The 17432-nt window shown below is 43.5% G+C and overlaps 1 protein-coding gene across 1 annotated transcript in view; it reads right to left on the reverse strand.

The window, feature by feature from the left end:
* Positions 1–17432, reverse strand: part of syn3 (synapsin III) — a 133704-nt gene that overhangs the window by 97307 nt on the left and 18965 nt on the right. Inside the window, exon 3 of the mRNA XM_078282174.1 lies at positions 8568–8625. Coding sequence (XP_078138300.1) covers positions 8568–8625 — 58 coding nt within the window. The remainder of the gene's footprint in view (positions 1–8567; positions 8626–17432) is intronic.

A 17432-nucleotide genomic window follows, 5' to 3' on the forward strand; every position in this document is an offset into this window, starting at 1 on the left:
TCATTGTGTGGTTTCCCTGCATCCAAGAATAGATGTTTTTCTGTGACAAAAAGTGCTTCTTTTATTGCTTCACTGCTTCTGTTTCGATGAAAAAAAAAAAAAGTCTTGACAAACTCTGACTTGGATGAAACAGAAACTTGAGAAGAAATTGTTGCATGGATGATTAGATTTTAGATTTTAATGCATGTTTACTGGACTGCTGCACTGTTGCTCTCTCTTCAACAGGCGTTACAGTAATGTGATTACTTTCTTCAGTAACACTAGTGTAAGGGATTACAATTTTAAATTCAGTTGCATTACAGTTACTAATCCCAGTAACGCTCCGTTACTGCGTTACTTAAACCTGAACCCCCTTCAACCTTTTCTGTTCTCGTCTTTGACATTTTTCTTTTTTCTAAATCCCTGTGTTTTTTTTCCTCATCTGACTCTTCAGGACCTGCAGCAGCTTTACATCAGGTGTTAGCTAAAAAACAAAAAAAAAGCAAAACAAAAGATGGAGGCTGAGGGAGAGACGCAGACTTTCAGCAGCTGGAAGTTTTCCCATTACTTTGAATTGATCTCACTCAAGGATGCAAACAACATTCTGGTCTGTTGTAAACTTTGTGTTGCAGCAAAACTCTTTCCACAGAGAAAAACACAACATCCAGTTTATCTGATAGGCAACACAGCAAAGTGAAAGTAATGTGATTACTTTTTAAACGAGTAATAAGTAAAGAGTAATTGATTACATTTTCCGAGTAACTTGCCCAACTCTGCTCTTCAGCCATAAGACGGTGCAAAGAAGAGAGTCTGGTAAGGAGAAATTTGAAAGATCAGAGTTTTGCGTTACAATACACTACGAAACCAAACCCCTTAATTTTATCCCAGAAATGTCCTCAATTTCGCATTACATAAACATTAATTATCCATTATAATTAACATAGTTTAATTCATGGGTTGGTTCGTGGAGATTCTAGAAATTAAGGGATTTTTCATGCCTTTTGTGCAGGTTTACAGGTTATTCATGAGTTATTAAGGGAAAGTACCTGTATCCCTGAATTTTACATTAAATTGGAAAGTACGCAGTCAAACATTAAGGGGAGTTTAAGGAGGTTTTGATGGGGTCTCCTCCATTAAGAACTCCCTTAACTCATTTTAAGGGGATTTTGCATGAATTAAGGGGTGAATTAATGTAAATGTAAGGGTATTTTAAGGGATTACTGGTTCGTAGAGATATGCCTATTCAGTTCTGTCTACAGTATTTAAGAAAGAGTAGTTTCTGCAGTGTCTGATGCATTGTGGGAGCGTAGCTGCAGGACAGATGCAGGATGGAAGACTTCTTTGTTGACTTGCTGCATTATTCAGTAAGTTATTCAGTAAGTTATTCAGTAAGTTATTCAGTAAGTTATTCAGTAAGTTATTCAGTAAGTTATTCAGTAAGTTCTCTCGATAAGCTCGGCCGAATCACACACTGATGCAATTGAGAGATCTGAAGTACTGTGCGCGCCGCTCATGCGCATCGCAGAGAAGTATTTGCCGGTAATCACTACCACCCTGTACAGCGGAGAAACAACCCACTGAATGTCGGAATCTAAGACAGATGCTCGATTCGACGGGACAAACAGGCGGGCAACGGGGCAACTGCAAAACCCGGCCCGAACGTCTGAAGACGGGAACCGAAACAAATCATCCGTCCTGAGCGAGGAATCGACCCAGATGCCGCACATCGCCGGGTGGATCCGAGCCAAGAAAGAGAGCAGATACCATCCATCCGACCGGCTGCGAGCGTCCGTTACCGTGGACGCCGCCGCTGAGGTCATCGGCCTGCGGAGCAGATGTTGCCCCTGACGACCCACAAAAAAAAAAAAACACACATGGAGCGGCAACCTGAAGAGCCGCCTTGTTCTTTCACAATCATCAGACCTCCTTGATTTCTAACTGCCTAATCTGTCCAAATTGCGTAAATTGCAGTGTTGATGATTTCCCATGCGGGCGGACAGAGAAGAGTCTTTTGTTGGGTGTCATCAGAGAGAGTATTATATATAGACAGGGCACACACACACTAAAGATGGCGGCTTTAGTGTGTTTGCGAAAGTGACCAATCGACACCTTTGTGTGCAACTCATAAAGAAAATCCACCTATCAGACTTTCAGGTTAATGCAGCACAACTTTTTTTATCTACAACAACTGATGCAGACATTAACCGGTTTATTAATACATTTTAAATAATTTAATAACATGATATTCTCAGCTATATAGCGGTCAGCTCCCTGCTGTGGACTGCATGATGACATCACTGCTGACAGCTGATACAGTGACAGATGCATGATGGGAGCTGTGAACCAGGTTTGTCTTGAATGTCTAATCTCACTGTTTGGTGAAGCAGTGGATGGAGCTGCGTTCAGCATCAGTCAGAGGAAAAAAGACAGTGTCCTTTGGAACAAATTTTAACAATTCAGCGATTTTAGTAAATATTTAATGCAAATGATTGTATGCATGTCAGAACTTTAGATATAAACGAGTCCCCATTCAAAGTGATAGGAGTCAACAAAGTCAACAAAGATGTTAAAGGGACTTTATGGCGTTATGGTGTTTGGTGTTATCATGCCTCCGATCATTTCTCCAAGCATTTTATATTTTATTTTTTTGACATTCTTCATGATGCACCGGCAGAATTTTAAAGGGTCAAACATCACCAGCAGAGCAACAACATAAAGGAACAGTCAGTCACAGCAGATCTCAGCGGCTGAGGCGTTCAGCTTGGCACCGCCGCCGCGCTGCACGCATCCAACGCACTTCAAAAGGGACACAAAAGGCATTGTGGGTGATAGATAATCCGCTAAGCCCCGTGGAGCTCTGGAACACACCACTGTTTTGGACGCACACACCAGATCTCTGGGTAAAGTGGAGAGCAAATGTGTCCAGATAACAGATAACAGATGACAGATAACAGATAACAGATAACAGGTCGGTCGAGTCTCCAGCCTCCGAAGCTAAAGGCCAAGCAGAGTCATTCTGTCCAATAGGAAACCTCTGGAGAGACGAGGCGTGACGAGCCACGTTACGCTGCATCTATATCAAAATCATCTCTCTAATCTGAATGGGAACTTTGTAGAGTCTTGTCTGTCCGTCTGTTAGCAGGATATCTCTAAAAGTTGAGCACGGATTTGCACAAAATTTGGTATGAAGGTTGGTTATGGGCCAAGGAAGAACCGATTAACTTTTCATGTCGATTGGCCTAAAGGGGGCGTGTTGGTGGGCGTGGCTTATCACCAAAAGGTGGTTATCAGACACGGCGGAGGTCTGTGCTCTATTGAACACATTTTCTAGTTGCTAAAATGAGAACCCCAATTCTTTTGCTAGATATTGTGATCATGACTATTAATCTATTAACTACAGCAGGCGTGCCAAGTGAAATGAAATGTGGAAAAATCTGATGTATCTGATATATGACTGTATATGAGTAATTGTGCAACCCTAGCACACATTGAGAACATGTCGTGAAACATGTCATCCCCCACAGATGATGCAGGCCCCCCTTTCGGCCAATCAGTAACAAGATGATCAAGTTTCATTAAAATCGGACTGGTAGTGTAGCAGTTACGGCCTTTTAAAGTTTGACATTTTAACCTTTAAGCTGCTCCATCAAGCCAGTCACAGTGCCAAAATACATCCACCCTCCAGGTTTTGTCAAAATCAGACCAGCGGTGTCTGAGGTATCGTTTGAGTTACACTTGTTTTGCACATGGGTACTTACTGCTTTGTACATTGCATGTGACTACATCTGTCATTTTCGTTTATTGTATCTGGTCTAGTTTATCACTGTTCATCTGTTCATCTGTCATCATGTATGTACAGTATATATTATGTCAGCGTTCTGTATACACCTGTACGGTACCATGTATCTTGCAGCCTGCCGCATGGACAGTATCTTATGTTGACAGTTAGTATATATTTAGTTTACTCAGTTTTGTACATGCATAGTTGTCTACATACTGCATATCTCACAGGCACTTTTCCAGTATCTGCCAGGACTGGTGCTTATCTTCTGTTTATTCCCATTTGTTTTAGTCTCACCTTGTTTTTTATGACTATATTGTACCTTGGCCTATCCTGTAACGTGCACGCTGGAAGCTACTGTACACCAGAATTTCCTTCGGGATCAATAAAGTATCTATCTATCTATCTATCTATCTATCTATCTATCTATCTATCTATCACTGCAAGTTTCATCAAAATGGGCCCAGTGATGTCTGAGATACATTTAGAAATCTTGACCTTTAATTATAGGGCCCCTATTAGGCCAGTCACTGTCCTCTTATTTCAATGCATGGGAGACTATACAGTATATAGTGATATAGCTCCTTTGTGAACGGCTTGTCATCATAAAACGAAGTAGGACATGAGAAAAAAATGCCACTGGACGCTTGAAAATCTCTCCTGTTGTCATGTGTTTTATCACAGTCACACACCTGGTTTGTATGTTATTGCGTTGTTTAGCCCAAGGACGACTGACAGGTGGTTATGAAGAAGAAAAAAAAAGCAGTGGAGATGACAAACTGAAACTGGAGTCAGGATCTTTTCCAAAAACTTACATAATACATCTTTAAAATACTCAGTGGGATTATGACAGTGGAAAAGAAACCGTGAATTTTTATCATTTTATCATCATTCTTCTGGATCTCCTGGTTCAGTGTGAGTCACAGTCGTCAGTTTTCATGATATACGAGCGCTGACCCGGTGTAACGGCACATTAACTCTCCTCCAGAGCCGCGAGGGACTGACTGACAAACAGAGTGAGAGTGAGAGAAGTTAATATACAGCTCCCAGCTCTGTTTGCAGCAGGTCAAGTGTGTTGGAAACCTTTCTGGAACTTGGCGTGCGTTGAAGTTATGTGTCAACCAGGAACCTCTCTTCACAGCGCTGGCTTCTTTTTCACATAGTTTTGAATGGAAAATATAGTGTAAGAGCTTAGCATGTTGTTAGCACTCATATAGCATCTCAAATTCGTATTAATTTAGGATCAATGATATGTGAACTCTTTGTCCTAAACCCCCCTTAGGAGCAATAAAGAGATGCACATGAGAATATACTGTACGTCTACATTCATTGCAAGAAGTGCTTGAGACAAATGAGAAAAGTACGATATCTCATTTGTAGATGCTTCACTCAGACTGCTGATTGATTTCTGAGATGTTTCTCCTTACTACGGAGGCCCTAAAGGGACATGAGGGAGAAAAAAAACACATAAATGGAAGAGAGAAAAATAAATAAGGGGAGAAAAAGAATAGATGGAGGAGAGAAAAAATAATACTTTTTCGTTCGCCCGAGAAACTTTCGCGTTCTAGCGAGAAAAGTTTGCGTTTTCTTGAGAAATATTAAGTGTGAGAAAAAAAATGTGTGTGTGTGTGTGTGTGTGTGTGGGTGGGAGGGGCGGGGGGCTTTAGTTTTGTACGCAAATATCAAAGTACTTCTGGGTCATTGTTTTATGCATGTCATTTGGTAAACTTCATTCATACAGAAGTAATTTATGGTAAGTTCTCCAATGCGTTAGTTTAGTTCACTAACATTACATTACATTACAGTATTTGTTGTGTTCTTCTATCTTTCTATTTTACTTGATTTGATTTTTTTTAATGCAATGCATCTTGTTTGTTCTTTTATATGAATTTTATCTTTTTATCTGTCTTTTATCTGCCTTTTATTGATGTAAAGCACTTTGATGCATGTTGTGTATGAAAGGTGCTATACAAATAAAGGTTATTATTATTATTATTATTATTACCTAGTTTAAAAAAAGTGTTTTTTTGGCCACACAATTCACACTAAAAGTTTCTCGGGAGAATGCAAAAGTTTTGCAAGAGAGGATTTATTTATCATTTTTCTCTTCCATCTATTTTTTTTCTCCTCCATTAGGGGCTTCGTACCTTACTGCCCCGTTAGAGACTTAGAAGAGAAGAGAATATTAAGACATGTGAGAAACAAAATGACAGAGCGAAGTGAGAAGCATGATGAACCTGAATGAGACGATCCAAGGCTTGTTTCTCAGCAGCAGAATCTCAGAAGTTATGAGAAAACGGTCAAAATCTCACACTGACCTTAAATGAAACTCATCTAGGAAGTAAACGTGAGGAAGAGGAGATCTTACTTGAGGATACTGCTTCCTTCTGGGAGAGCACCAGGCACTACGACTTCAACAAAAGCCGCTTCAAACCCCCTTTTTTTTAAACAGTCGATTAGCAGCATCAAGAGCTACGACCGGCGCCGCCCCCCCCAGCATCTGTTCAGCGCTAAATAAGAGGCAGCCGGTGGACACAGGACCCCGAGGCGTCAAATGTAACTTCAAAGTGGGTCATGTAAATGGGAAGGAACGATTCGCAAAACAATGGGCTCACAAATCTACTGCGGACGGGAGGTTAGGTTAAGAGATATCAGATTTCAGCATCGCAGAACTCTCTCTCTCTCTCTCTCAGCCCATCGTACAGATTGGCATCAGGAGTCTGTGAGCATCACATGAGTCTGGGTTTGAGTCTGAGGATGGCACCTTATAAGGCAGCAGGCGAGCCGCGGGGAGAGAGAGAGAGAGAGTTATGTTGGTTTGGGGCTTGTGAGCGCCGGTTCAGAGAGCTCACACCCAGCATGCATCTGACGGACGACAACAAGAGAAGGTTCGCCAAGTTCAACGTCCAGCCAAACACGCAGAAAACGTGTACAATATGATGTTACGGCACGGCAAAAATCCACACCGAAGCAGCTTTGGGAACTGTTTTGAACTGAAGAAAGATAATTAGGCACCGAATTCACGAAACGATGCAGGCGGCAGCGATGGACGACTACAGGCATCGTCTCGACTTTCGCTCTAGCGCTTTATTTACACAGGTTTTCGACGTTGGTGCGGGCCGTCGCATCAACATCTATTCAAGTGTTTGATGGATAGAGATGTGGAGAGCCGGCGAGAGAGTGGGAGTGAAGAGAGAGAGAGAGAGAGAGGGAGAAAGTGCAAAGGGCCTCTCTGCTTTTTACTGTCGTCTCCTAACAGGGTTCATCTCAGCATGTGGCGAACCTTTTCACACAGGGATCGGGTTTCCGTTGTCCCGCGAAGAGTCTGACCTAACTAGGTGGAGCCCGGCTGCTGAAGGCAATTAGCGACCGACTCGTTATCCTGCAGGACGAGGGCTTCTGGGAAAGAGCGGGAGGGTCTGGCGAGATCTAAGTAGGTCAGTTCTGCTCTCGGAGGCTCGCCGGGCCCTCGGAGGCTCGCGCGGTGCGACCCCCGTCCCGCCATGTTGGTTTAGGGTGGCCGATTAACTCTGCCACATGTTTTTATTGGGGTTCAATAGCCGTGACGCCGCAAGATGAAAAATTCCACGCAAATTAAGTTCACATCTCACAGAAAAACCTTGATGCTAATTCCACCCCCCCACCCCCCCTTACAGACGGCCTGGGACGTGACCACAACAGAGCGCTGAGCAAACAGGCTGTAAAATCACCGGTCCAGCTCTTTGTGGTCCGTTTTTCCTGCTCCCATAAAAACCCACCGCTCCATTTCAAAGACAGCTCCAGTCTCAACAATGGCTTGCAGATGTATGGCCAAACAGCGTTTTGAGGGGAAATTAGATGCTATCGCCCCACTGTAAATACTGCATGTCTAGACTTAACGTATTTCTGTTCATATATATTGGCACAGCGGTACCGGGTTAAAAGCAGGTTAAAGCTGGACTGGGTAAACGCTTTTCAAGTAGCTGCAGGATAAGAAAGGTCATTAGAGAGGCCGATGATCTGTTGTCACCTTGAGATTTTCTTACAGTCTGTTCTATTCAAGGCTGCATAACAAAGATGTAATGTGGAGACTCATCCCTGCGGGACTGTTTTGATGTTCTGAAAACTTGGCAAATTATAGTTTTAATTCTACAAACACTTCTGAGAGGCAGAGCTGCCCTGGAGTCTGATTGGTTGAGTTAAACCTCAGTGGGCGGAGCCAAAGAACCACAGTTTTTCTGGCTAAGTAACATCAGACTGAAGCTCAGTGAAAAAGACAAGAGGTAAGAGAGGAGGAAGATAATATTATGAAGCCTAGCGCTCTGCTGCTAACTGAAAAAATACAATCTATCATACGAAGTTATCTAGGTTAGCTAGTTAGCTAGCTGACCTTCAAATTCAAACTACCATACTAGCCTATAGCTAGCTAGGTAAGCTAGTTAGCTAGCTGCTGACCTTCAACATCATGAAGGAATGAAAAAAGAAGTCATTACCATTTATATTTTCATTCATATTTTGACCAGAGTTTCTTCTTTGCCATTAGTTTGCAAGTTAGCTAACTTGAGCTACGCAAATCTGTGGTTCTTTGGCTCCGCCCACTGAGGTTTAATGAACCAATGAGATTATTTCTGCCTCTGAGAAATAATTGTAGAACTAAAACTTCAAACTGCGAAAACGTACACATAAAAATGGCAGGAACGTTTTTTTTGAAGGGGAATGACCATTCTATCCATTCAAGTTCTGTGATTAAAACAGAATTATTAGATAAACAAGTCCATAGCTTTGAATTGACTAAACTCTTCACAGTCTAGTTATGAATCTGCCGTACCTGTTCCACCCGGATCTCATACTCCCCATTCAGCTTCTTCCCTCGGAAATACTTCGCCCTGCGTGGAAAAACAGGAGACAAGCCGTCAAGCAGATGACACAAAATACACATTTCATATACACTGAGTGCCTTTTGTTTAGGTAGCACTGCAGATACGGTATATTTATAATGAAAATCAAGTTTCTCAGACCAATCAGTGGTAAAATGATTATGTCTTTAGCTGCTTTTAGGACGTATGTGTTCTTCTGCACGTGTCTCCCTCCCAGCTCAGTGCAGCATGGTCAAAACAGTAACAACAGTCAAAACAACCTTAAAATATCCTCTGTTTATTTGATTGGAGGAGAGCTGAAGTTTCAACAGTCTTCCAAAATACCTTGAGACCGGGCGCAATAATGACTCATAGTTTCCATGATTACAGAATCTGACCTTCCAGTGAGTAGAGCGCCTTGACAAACAGTAAAATAAGGTATTTTTAATAACGTCCTAATCACTGATTGAAGGATAGTCCCTGCTTTTTTTTTGGTGTTCTGGTGTGTTTGGTCTGCTGCAGTCTGTGGTCAAGGTGAAACTAGTGCTGCAGTTTTCTAGATGTTATGATCATGAATATTGATGATTTTAAGGAATAAGGAATAATAATTTTATCTTATATAAGCAACTTGACTATTTCTCAACTACAGTGGATGTTCTGAATTAAATGAACGAACTACTCTCACTTTTTTCATCTATAATTATTGGTAAACTAAACTATTTTCTTCATTTCACGAGGATTTCAGTGTTCCACCTGTTCAGACTGAAAGGTTTAATAAACACTAAGAAAGAGATTCACTTCAATACAATTCAGCAGCATGAATAGTTTTTTTATATATTGTCAGAATCTGCTTTGTCGGCGTTCCTTTATGTGCTAGAAGTGATTTTCAGACTGTTCCTCCTCAACGGCAGTGAATGGAGAGAGAAAAAAACACAATTCTCCAGTCTGCTCTACCGGAGCAACAGATCACAGAATCACTGATTTTGGGGTTTTATCATGGAGGAAGAGACACAACACAAGACTCTACCAGAGTTACACACAGATTTAAATGGTGGCTAAATTTAGCTGATCTTGTGTGAAGGGTATCAGGGAATCACACCGTCCGGTCTGTTCCCCTGGGTGGTTTCAGGAGCCACCTGACTGTCACATGGAAAAAACAGGAATTCCCTCCAAGCCATCAGAGAAAGGAACAGCAGAGAAATACAAACTCTGAATTTTACTTCAATCGCTGTATTACACAGTGTAATCATAAATATTTTTTTCTCCGCGTATCTCTTTGAGACACACATACATGGATGCATTTCACCAGAGGGGTCAGAGGTCGGGAACATTCACCACTGGAGCAGGAAGCCGTGCTCAAGATGGATGGATGGATGGATGGATGGATGGATGGATGGATAGATAGATGGATAGATAGATAGATAGATAGATGATAGATGATAGATGATAGATAGATAGATAGATAGATAGAGTACTTTATTTATCCCCGAAGGGAAACTCAGTGAAGGAATTCTCAAACTCAAGGACACTTAGACAGTTCCAGTGTAGTATGTGGTGTGTAGTGTGTAGTGTGTAGTGTGTAATGTGTAGTGTGTAATGTGTAGTGTTTGGTGTGTAGTGTGTAATGTGTAGTGTGTAATGTGTAGTGTTTGGTGTGTAGTGTGTAATGTGTAGTGTGTAATGTGTAGTGTGTAATGTGTAGTGTGTAATGTGTAGTGTTTGGTGTGTAGTGTTTGGTGTGTAGTGTGTAATGTGTAGTGTGTAATGTGTAGTGTGTAATGTGTAGTGTTTGGTGTGTAGTGTGTAATGTGTAGTGTGTAGTGTGTAATGTGTAATGTGTAGTGTTTGGTGTGTAGTGTGTAATGTGTAGTGTGTAGTGTGTAATGTGTAATGTGTAGTGTTTGGTGTGTAGTGTGTAATGTGTAGTGTGTAGTGTTTGGTGTGTATTGTGTAATGTGTAGTGTGTAGTGTGTAATGTGTAGTGTGTAGTGTTTGGTGTGTAGTGTGTAATGTGTAGTGTGTAGTGTGTAATGTGTAATGTGTAGTGTTTGGTGTGTAGTGTGTAATGTGTAGTGTGTAGTGTGTAATGTGTAATGTGTAGTGTTTGGTGTGTAATGTGTAGTGTGTAATGTGTAGTGTTTGGTGTGTAGTGTGTAATGTGTAGTGTGTAGTGTTTGGTGTGTAGTGTGTAATGTGTAGTGTGTAGTGTGTAATGTGTAATGTGTAGTGTTTGGTGTGTAGTGTGTAATGTGTAGTGTTTGGTGTGTAGTGTGTAATGTGTAGTGTGTAGTGTTTGGTGTGTAGTGTGTAATGTGTAGTGTTTGGTGTGTAGTGTGTAATGTGTAGTGTGTAGTGTGTAATGTGTAGTGTTTGGTGTGTAGTGTGTAATGTGTAGTGTGTAGTGTTTGGTGTGTAGTGTGTAATGTGTAGTGTTTGGTGTGTAGTGTGTAATGTGTAGTGTTTGGTGTGTAGTGTGTAATGTGTAGTGTGTAGTGTGTAATGTGTAGTGTTTGGTGTGTAGTGTGTAATGTGTAGTGTGTAGTGTTTGGTGTGTAGTGTGTAATGTGTAGTGTGTAGTGTTTGGTGTGTAGTGTGTAGTGTGTAATGTGTAGTGTGTAGTGTTTGGTGTGTAGTGTGTAATGTGTAGTGTGCAGTGTTTGGTGTGTAGTGTGTAATATGTAGTGTGTAGTGTGCAGTGTTTGGTGTGTAGTGTGTAATGTGTAGTGTGTAGTGTTTGGTGTGTAGTGTGTAATGTATAGTGTGTAGTGTTTGGTGTGTATTGTGTAATGTGTAGTGTGTAGTGTGTAGTGTTTGGTGTGTAGTGTGTAATGTGTAGTGTGCAGTGTTTGGTGTGTAGTGTGTAATATGTAGTGTGCAGTGTTTGGTGTGTAGTGTGTAATGTGTAGCGTGTAGTGTTTGGTGTGTAGTGTGTAATGTGTAGTGTGCAGTGTTTGGTGTGTAGTGTGTAATGTGTAGTGTGTAGTGTTTGGTGTGTAGTGTGTAATATGTAGTGTGCAGTGTTTGGTGTGTAGTGTGTAATGTGTAGTGTGTAGTGTGTGGTGTTTGGTGTGTAGTGTGCAGTGTTTGGTGTGTAGTGTGTAATGTGTAGTGTGTAGTGTGTGGTGTTTGGTGTGTAGTGTGCAGTGTTTGGTGTGTAGTGTGTAATGTGTAGTGTGTAGTGTGTGGTGTTTGGTGTGTAGTGTGGAGTGTTTGGTGTGTAGCGTGTAGTGTGTGGTGTTTGGTGTGTAGTGTGCAGTGTTTGGTGTGTAGTGTGTAGTGTGTGGTGTTTGGTGTGTAGTGTGGAGTGTAGTGTTTGGTGTGTAGCGTGTAGTGTGTGGTGTGCAGCGTGTAGCGTGTAGTGTGTAGCATGTAGTGTGTAGCATGTAGCGTGTAACGTGTAGCATGTAGTGTGTAGCATGTAGCATGTAGTGTGTAGTGTGTAGCATGTAGTGTGTAGCATGTAGTGTGTAGCATGTAGCGTGTAGCATGTAGCGTGTAGCAGGATCTAGGCTACACACTAGAGGCCTTTGGTCACTGGGACAGGCGGCGTGGGACAGGCGGCGTGGGACAGGCGGTGTGGGACAGACGGTGGAACAGGCGGTGTGGAACAGGCGGTGTGGAACAGGCGGTGTGGGACAGGCGGTGTGGAACAGGCGGTGTGGAACAGGCGGTGTGGAACAGGCGGTGTGGGACAGGCGGTGTGGGACAGGCGGTGTGGGACAGGCGGTGTGGAACAGGCGGTGTGGGACAGGCGGTGTGGGACAGGCGGTGTGGGACAGGCGGCGTGGGACAGGCGGCGTGGGGCAGGCGGCGTGGGACAGGCGGCGTGGGACAGGCGGCGTGGGATAGGCGGCGTGGGATAGGCGGTGTGGGACAGATGGTGGAACAGGCTGTGTGGGACAGGCGGTGTGGGGCAGGCGGCGTGGGACAGGCGGTGTGGGAGAGGCGGCGTGGGGGAGGCGGCGTGGGGCAGGCGGCGTGGGACAGGCGGCATGGGGCAGGCGGCGTGGGGCAGGCGGCGTGGGGCAGGCGGCGTGGGAGAGGCGGCGTGGGGGAGGCGGCGTGGGGGAGGCGGCGTGGGGCAGGCGGCGTGGGACAGGCGGCGTGGGGCAGGCGGCGTGGGGCAGGCGGCGTGGGGCAGGCGACGTGGGACAGGCGGCGTGGGCCAGGCGGCGTGGGCCAGGCGGCGTGGGACAGGCGGTGTGGGACTTAGCGTCCGCCTCTCCGCCGGCTCGCACCGCAACACGTTTCCGCTGCAGAGTTTGCTTCAGAGCGTCTGACCGAACAAAGACTCTTTGCTCTTCCACTCGTCTCTCCCCCTCATGTCCGCTCTCACTCTTACTCTCTCGCCGCCTCGTCGTTTTTCATTTCCCTCCATCTGCGCTTTTAAGTCCGTTCATTAGTGTTCATTTGGGTCGCCGAGGGGGGAATCTCGTTCCTAACGTCTCCCAGCTGTTGAACTTTCAAGTCCGGGTCCCTAGCCGTCTCGTTCCCTGTCATTTTTGGAAGCTGTGAATCTTCAGTGACTGACCTACATACTGGACCACCGTCGCCGCCGCGCAGGAGGCGAAACCCGGGCTAAAAATGACTGGTATGCGTCTCAAGGTATTGCAAAACATGTCGTCACTCCAAATGATCAATTAAATTTACGGGCCGCCGGTCTGAACAAACCGCTTTACATGTGTCTAAAAGTAAACAGCCGGCTCCACAGAGACCCCCGTCCTGCACACACCCACTGTGTAAACACCCACTGGAGCTCAGAGGGTTTTCACCATGAGAATATATTCCTTCTTTTGTGTCCCGCTAATAGGAAGCTTATGAGTCATGAGTCTGGACTAAACGACTTGCTCTGCCAGTGTTTTTTATTATCTGTATCATTTTATATTCCTGCTTGTTGGTATGCACTGCACTAAACTTGATATTGTCCTAAATTAGATTTTCTATAGAGATTTATATATACATAACATATATTTTTAAATAAAGATGAAATTTCTCATGTATTGGTTTGGCTCATGCGTCCCCCTGTGAATGATGCAAGCAGTCCTCGGACCAATCAGAAACAAGACGCAGCTTCCCTCCAAATGTCATCAAAATCGGACCGGTAGTTTAGCAGTTACAGCCTGTCAAAGATTGAAAATCTCACCTTTATTATATCCCTCAGGCCAATCAGGGTAACGTTTTAAACACCAGAACACAGAATGTGTCATTCCTCCAAATTTTGTCAAAATTGTCCGGTAGTTTCTGAGTTATCATCTCAGCAGCAGCAGTTCCTCTAACGTCCGCTAGAGTCCGGCTCCAGAAAGACTCCAAACCTCCAAACTCCATGAAGTCAACGGACCACAACCCAACTTCTGATAAAAATATAAAGTCAATACATTTTTTACACAAGAGGTTTTGGTGTCAGCAGCTAATTTCACTTCTTCTAATGTGTGTCCTTATGGAGATTTTCAAAATAACTGTAATTAACGGGATATTATCACAGGATAGGTGATTGACAGGTTACGGGCCAATAGCAGGCGGCGCTGCAAACGACCCAAACTCCACCTCCTCCACCTCGGCTCCGCCCGCTGCCTCTCTTTGGCTGCTCCGGCTCCCAAAAATGTCAACAAACACAAATCTGCAGCCCAACGGCCCTCCAGAAGACACCGGGCGCAGAACACTCACTACTCCATCTGTTTTACAGTCTGTGATTTGACCTTTAATTATAGCAACCTCATTAGATCAATCAGTGTAATTTGTACAGATAGCTGGATGTGTGTTGTGCATTTTGTGTCAATTGGAGTGATAGTGCAGGAGGTGAAATTTTGACCTTTAACTATAGCGCCCTCATCAGGCCAATAAATGTAATTTTTTAAACGCTGGAAAACAGTGCAAAAATTAATCATCCCTCCAAGTTTTGTCAAAATTGGACCAGTGATGTCAGAGAAATCACCTGAGATATCACGTTTGATCGACGCTCTCTCCCAACAATAAGTACATAGGTCCTAGGACCTATGTGTCCTGGTCATGTGACTGTCTTTACCTTTTAAAAAGGTTCTGGTATTTTGAAATGTTCGCCTCCTGGTGTTTGGAGTTTTGGTTTTTGAACCTTTGCACTTTTTTGTGTAACAGAGCGTGGATTAATAAACGCCACGACAGGATTTTCTGCCTCTTTCCTCCTTTTCGATGTTCAGCAGCATGTGGGTTCCCTCCTTTTTCTTTGGACAAAACATGAAACTGAAGCCCTCTTCATGAGGTTTTGGGTCGATGGGAGTTTCTCTGAGCGCTCTGGTAGCTGCAGGAACACTTTGCCAGAGAAGAGGCTGAACGGACTAATCAGATGCTCAAATCATTCAGAGAGCAGTGCAAACAGACTGACAGCGACTTGGCAAAAAGCAGAGAGAGAGAGAGAGAGACAGAAAGAGAGAGACACAGAGACAGAAAGAGAGAGAGAGAGAGAGAGAGAGGGGTTCGTTGTGGCGGTGATGCTCTCTGAGACTTTCTTCAGCGCTGTGTATTGTGCGTCAGTCAGCAGGCTGTCAGGACGGAGCGGCGTTTCCCCAGAAACCCTGAGCCTCGCCGCTGGAATGACCAGGAGGAGGAGAGGGAGCGAGGGAGCGACTCTGATACGCTCACCATGCGAGGAGGATTCACAAACACTGAGTAACCTGTCCCGCAGGGTTTGGACCGCTCATGAACTGAACTGAGAATGCACGGTAAACTCCAGTTCACTCAAGTTGTGTTGACGAGGTTGTAAGAACGGCACAGAACATTATCGGAACAGAGTCGCCATCTGTGAGAGATATTTATGCTAAGAGGTGTCGTGATAAGGCCCAGAAAATAGTCCCTGACCCCAGCCACCCAGGCAGCGGCCTCATCACTCAGCTACCATCAAGTTAGTCTCGCTCTCGGATCCTTATATCAAGGGTCTGAGAGCAACGCATCCAGACTCTGTGCAGAGGGGGCGTTGACACTGAAAAAAGTTGACATAGAAAACCATGAATCATGGTTGAGGGGGCGAGGATTTTAAAGGTCCATATTCTCACTGTCCAGAGTTTTATTTTGTGTCTTTCTGTCCATTCAAAGCTGTGTGTGTGGTGTCATGAACCAAAAACACTCTCAATCCATTTCTCCACGTTCATTTTCCAGCATCTCTCTGAGCCTTACCAAGAACAGGCCGTTTCTGTCTCCGTGTCTTTAAGGCTCATTAATATTAACGACCCCTCCGTTCCGATTGGCTAACCGTTTCGAGAGTGAAACGTGAGACGCCGCGGCCCGGCGGCTACAGGTAGGGAAAACTCTCCGGTAATAAACGATGACGACCGCTCGACCGCTTTGAAAAAAACACTTTGTTAGTCTATTATTTCTTACAGAAATGATAATGAGCGAACCTTTGTGACGCCACAAAGTTACGGAAGTCCAAACGGCTCGTTTAGAGGCTCGCTTTTCTAATATGGATTGTGTGGATTTAGTTTTGATACTTTCACCATGTTTAGATACACATCCAACTCCTTTATCATCACAGAGGAGAGGGGAACCCACGCCATGTTCACGTTCCACAACAGCAATAATAAACTCGTTAAAATCCTCCTCACCCCGTCTCTCATGTGTTTTTTTTGCCTGAATGACGTGAGGCTCGTGATCAAGAATTCCAATGTATTTTTATGTAAATGGGAAATAAACTTAAAACTTTAACTTGAAACTTGAATGTGAGTGTGAAAGTCTCCCAGCTGTAAGGAAACAGAAGGTGAATTGAATTGAAAAGACAGGAAACAGAACTGAATTCCATGAAATTCCACTTTACTTCCACTTAATTTATCCAGTAAAAATACCAAACATTTGGTTGCAGCTTCACAGATGGGAAGATTTGCTGTTTTTCTCTGTTTCATCTCATTATAAAATTAATACTTTGTGTTTTTTTTTGGCTGCTGGTCAAATCTGAAGAATCACTTTGGGCACTGGGAACTTGTGATGGGGAATTTGTCATTATTTTTTGCCATTTTATAGACTAAATGATAAATTGCAAAAATAACCGATAATGAAAATAATCATTAGTTGTCGCCCTAATCCTAAACATTTGCAGTACACAAACTATAGCTCTTCTGATAATGACAGTACATTACATCTCTGTATACAGAAGCTAGAAATGTGACTTTGTGGTTCTAACGACTACAAAACCTTAATTTTATCCCTGAAATGTCCTTAATTTCTCATAAACATTAATTATCCATTAAAAATAACATAGCTTTAAAAAAAGTAAGGTTAGCATCATGGGTTTATAAGGGATTTATTCATGGGTTGGTTCACAGACACATTAAGTCAAACATTAAGGGAGAGTTTAAGGAGGTTTTGATGGGGTCTCCTCCATTAATAACTCCCTTAACTCATTTTAAGATGATTTTGCATGAATTAAGGGGGTGAATTAATGTAAATGTAAGGGTATTTTAAGGGATTACTGGTTCATAGAGAACACAGCGAACATATTTCCTGTTATTCCTCCTGGAGAGAGACCTGGACCGTCTGCAGGTTTCACATCGTCTTGAAAGCAAACACTGGGACAGAAAAAGCCTCAGACACGTTGCCAAAGCAGCAGCCAAATATTTGCCCTTTTTTTTTTTTTTTTTTTTTTTATTACGAGTTGCTCTTCTCTCAGCGGGTCGGAGGAGCGTTAACTGTTGAGCTGCTGCTGCTGTCTCTACCTGCAGCGTCTCAACTGTCCCGTCTGACACTCTGAGGCTCCTCTGTTGAATCTTTAGTGGAGGAAATGTCAATAAGAAATGTGAATAAAGGATTTGGTCATTTCCAGGTCTTGATACATTTGGAAATTGCACAAAACAGTCCGGAAAAATCCTGTTGTT

This window comes from Centroberyx gerrardi, chromosome 24 (genome assembly GCF_048128805.1).
Source record: "Centroberyx gerrardi isolate f3 chromosome 24, fCenGer3.hap1.cur.20231027, whole genome shotgun sequence".
In the NCBI taxonomy this organism is placed as follows: domain Eukaryota; kingdom Metazoa; phylum Chordata; class Actinopteri; order Beryciformes; family Berycidae; genus Centroberyx; species Centroberyx gerrardi.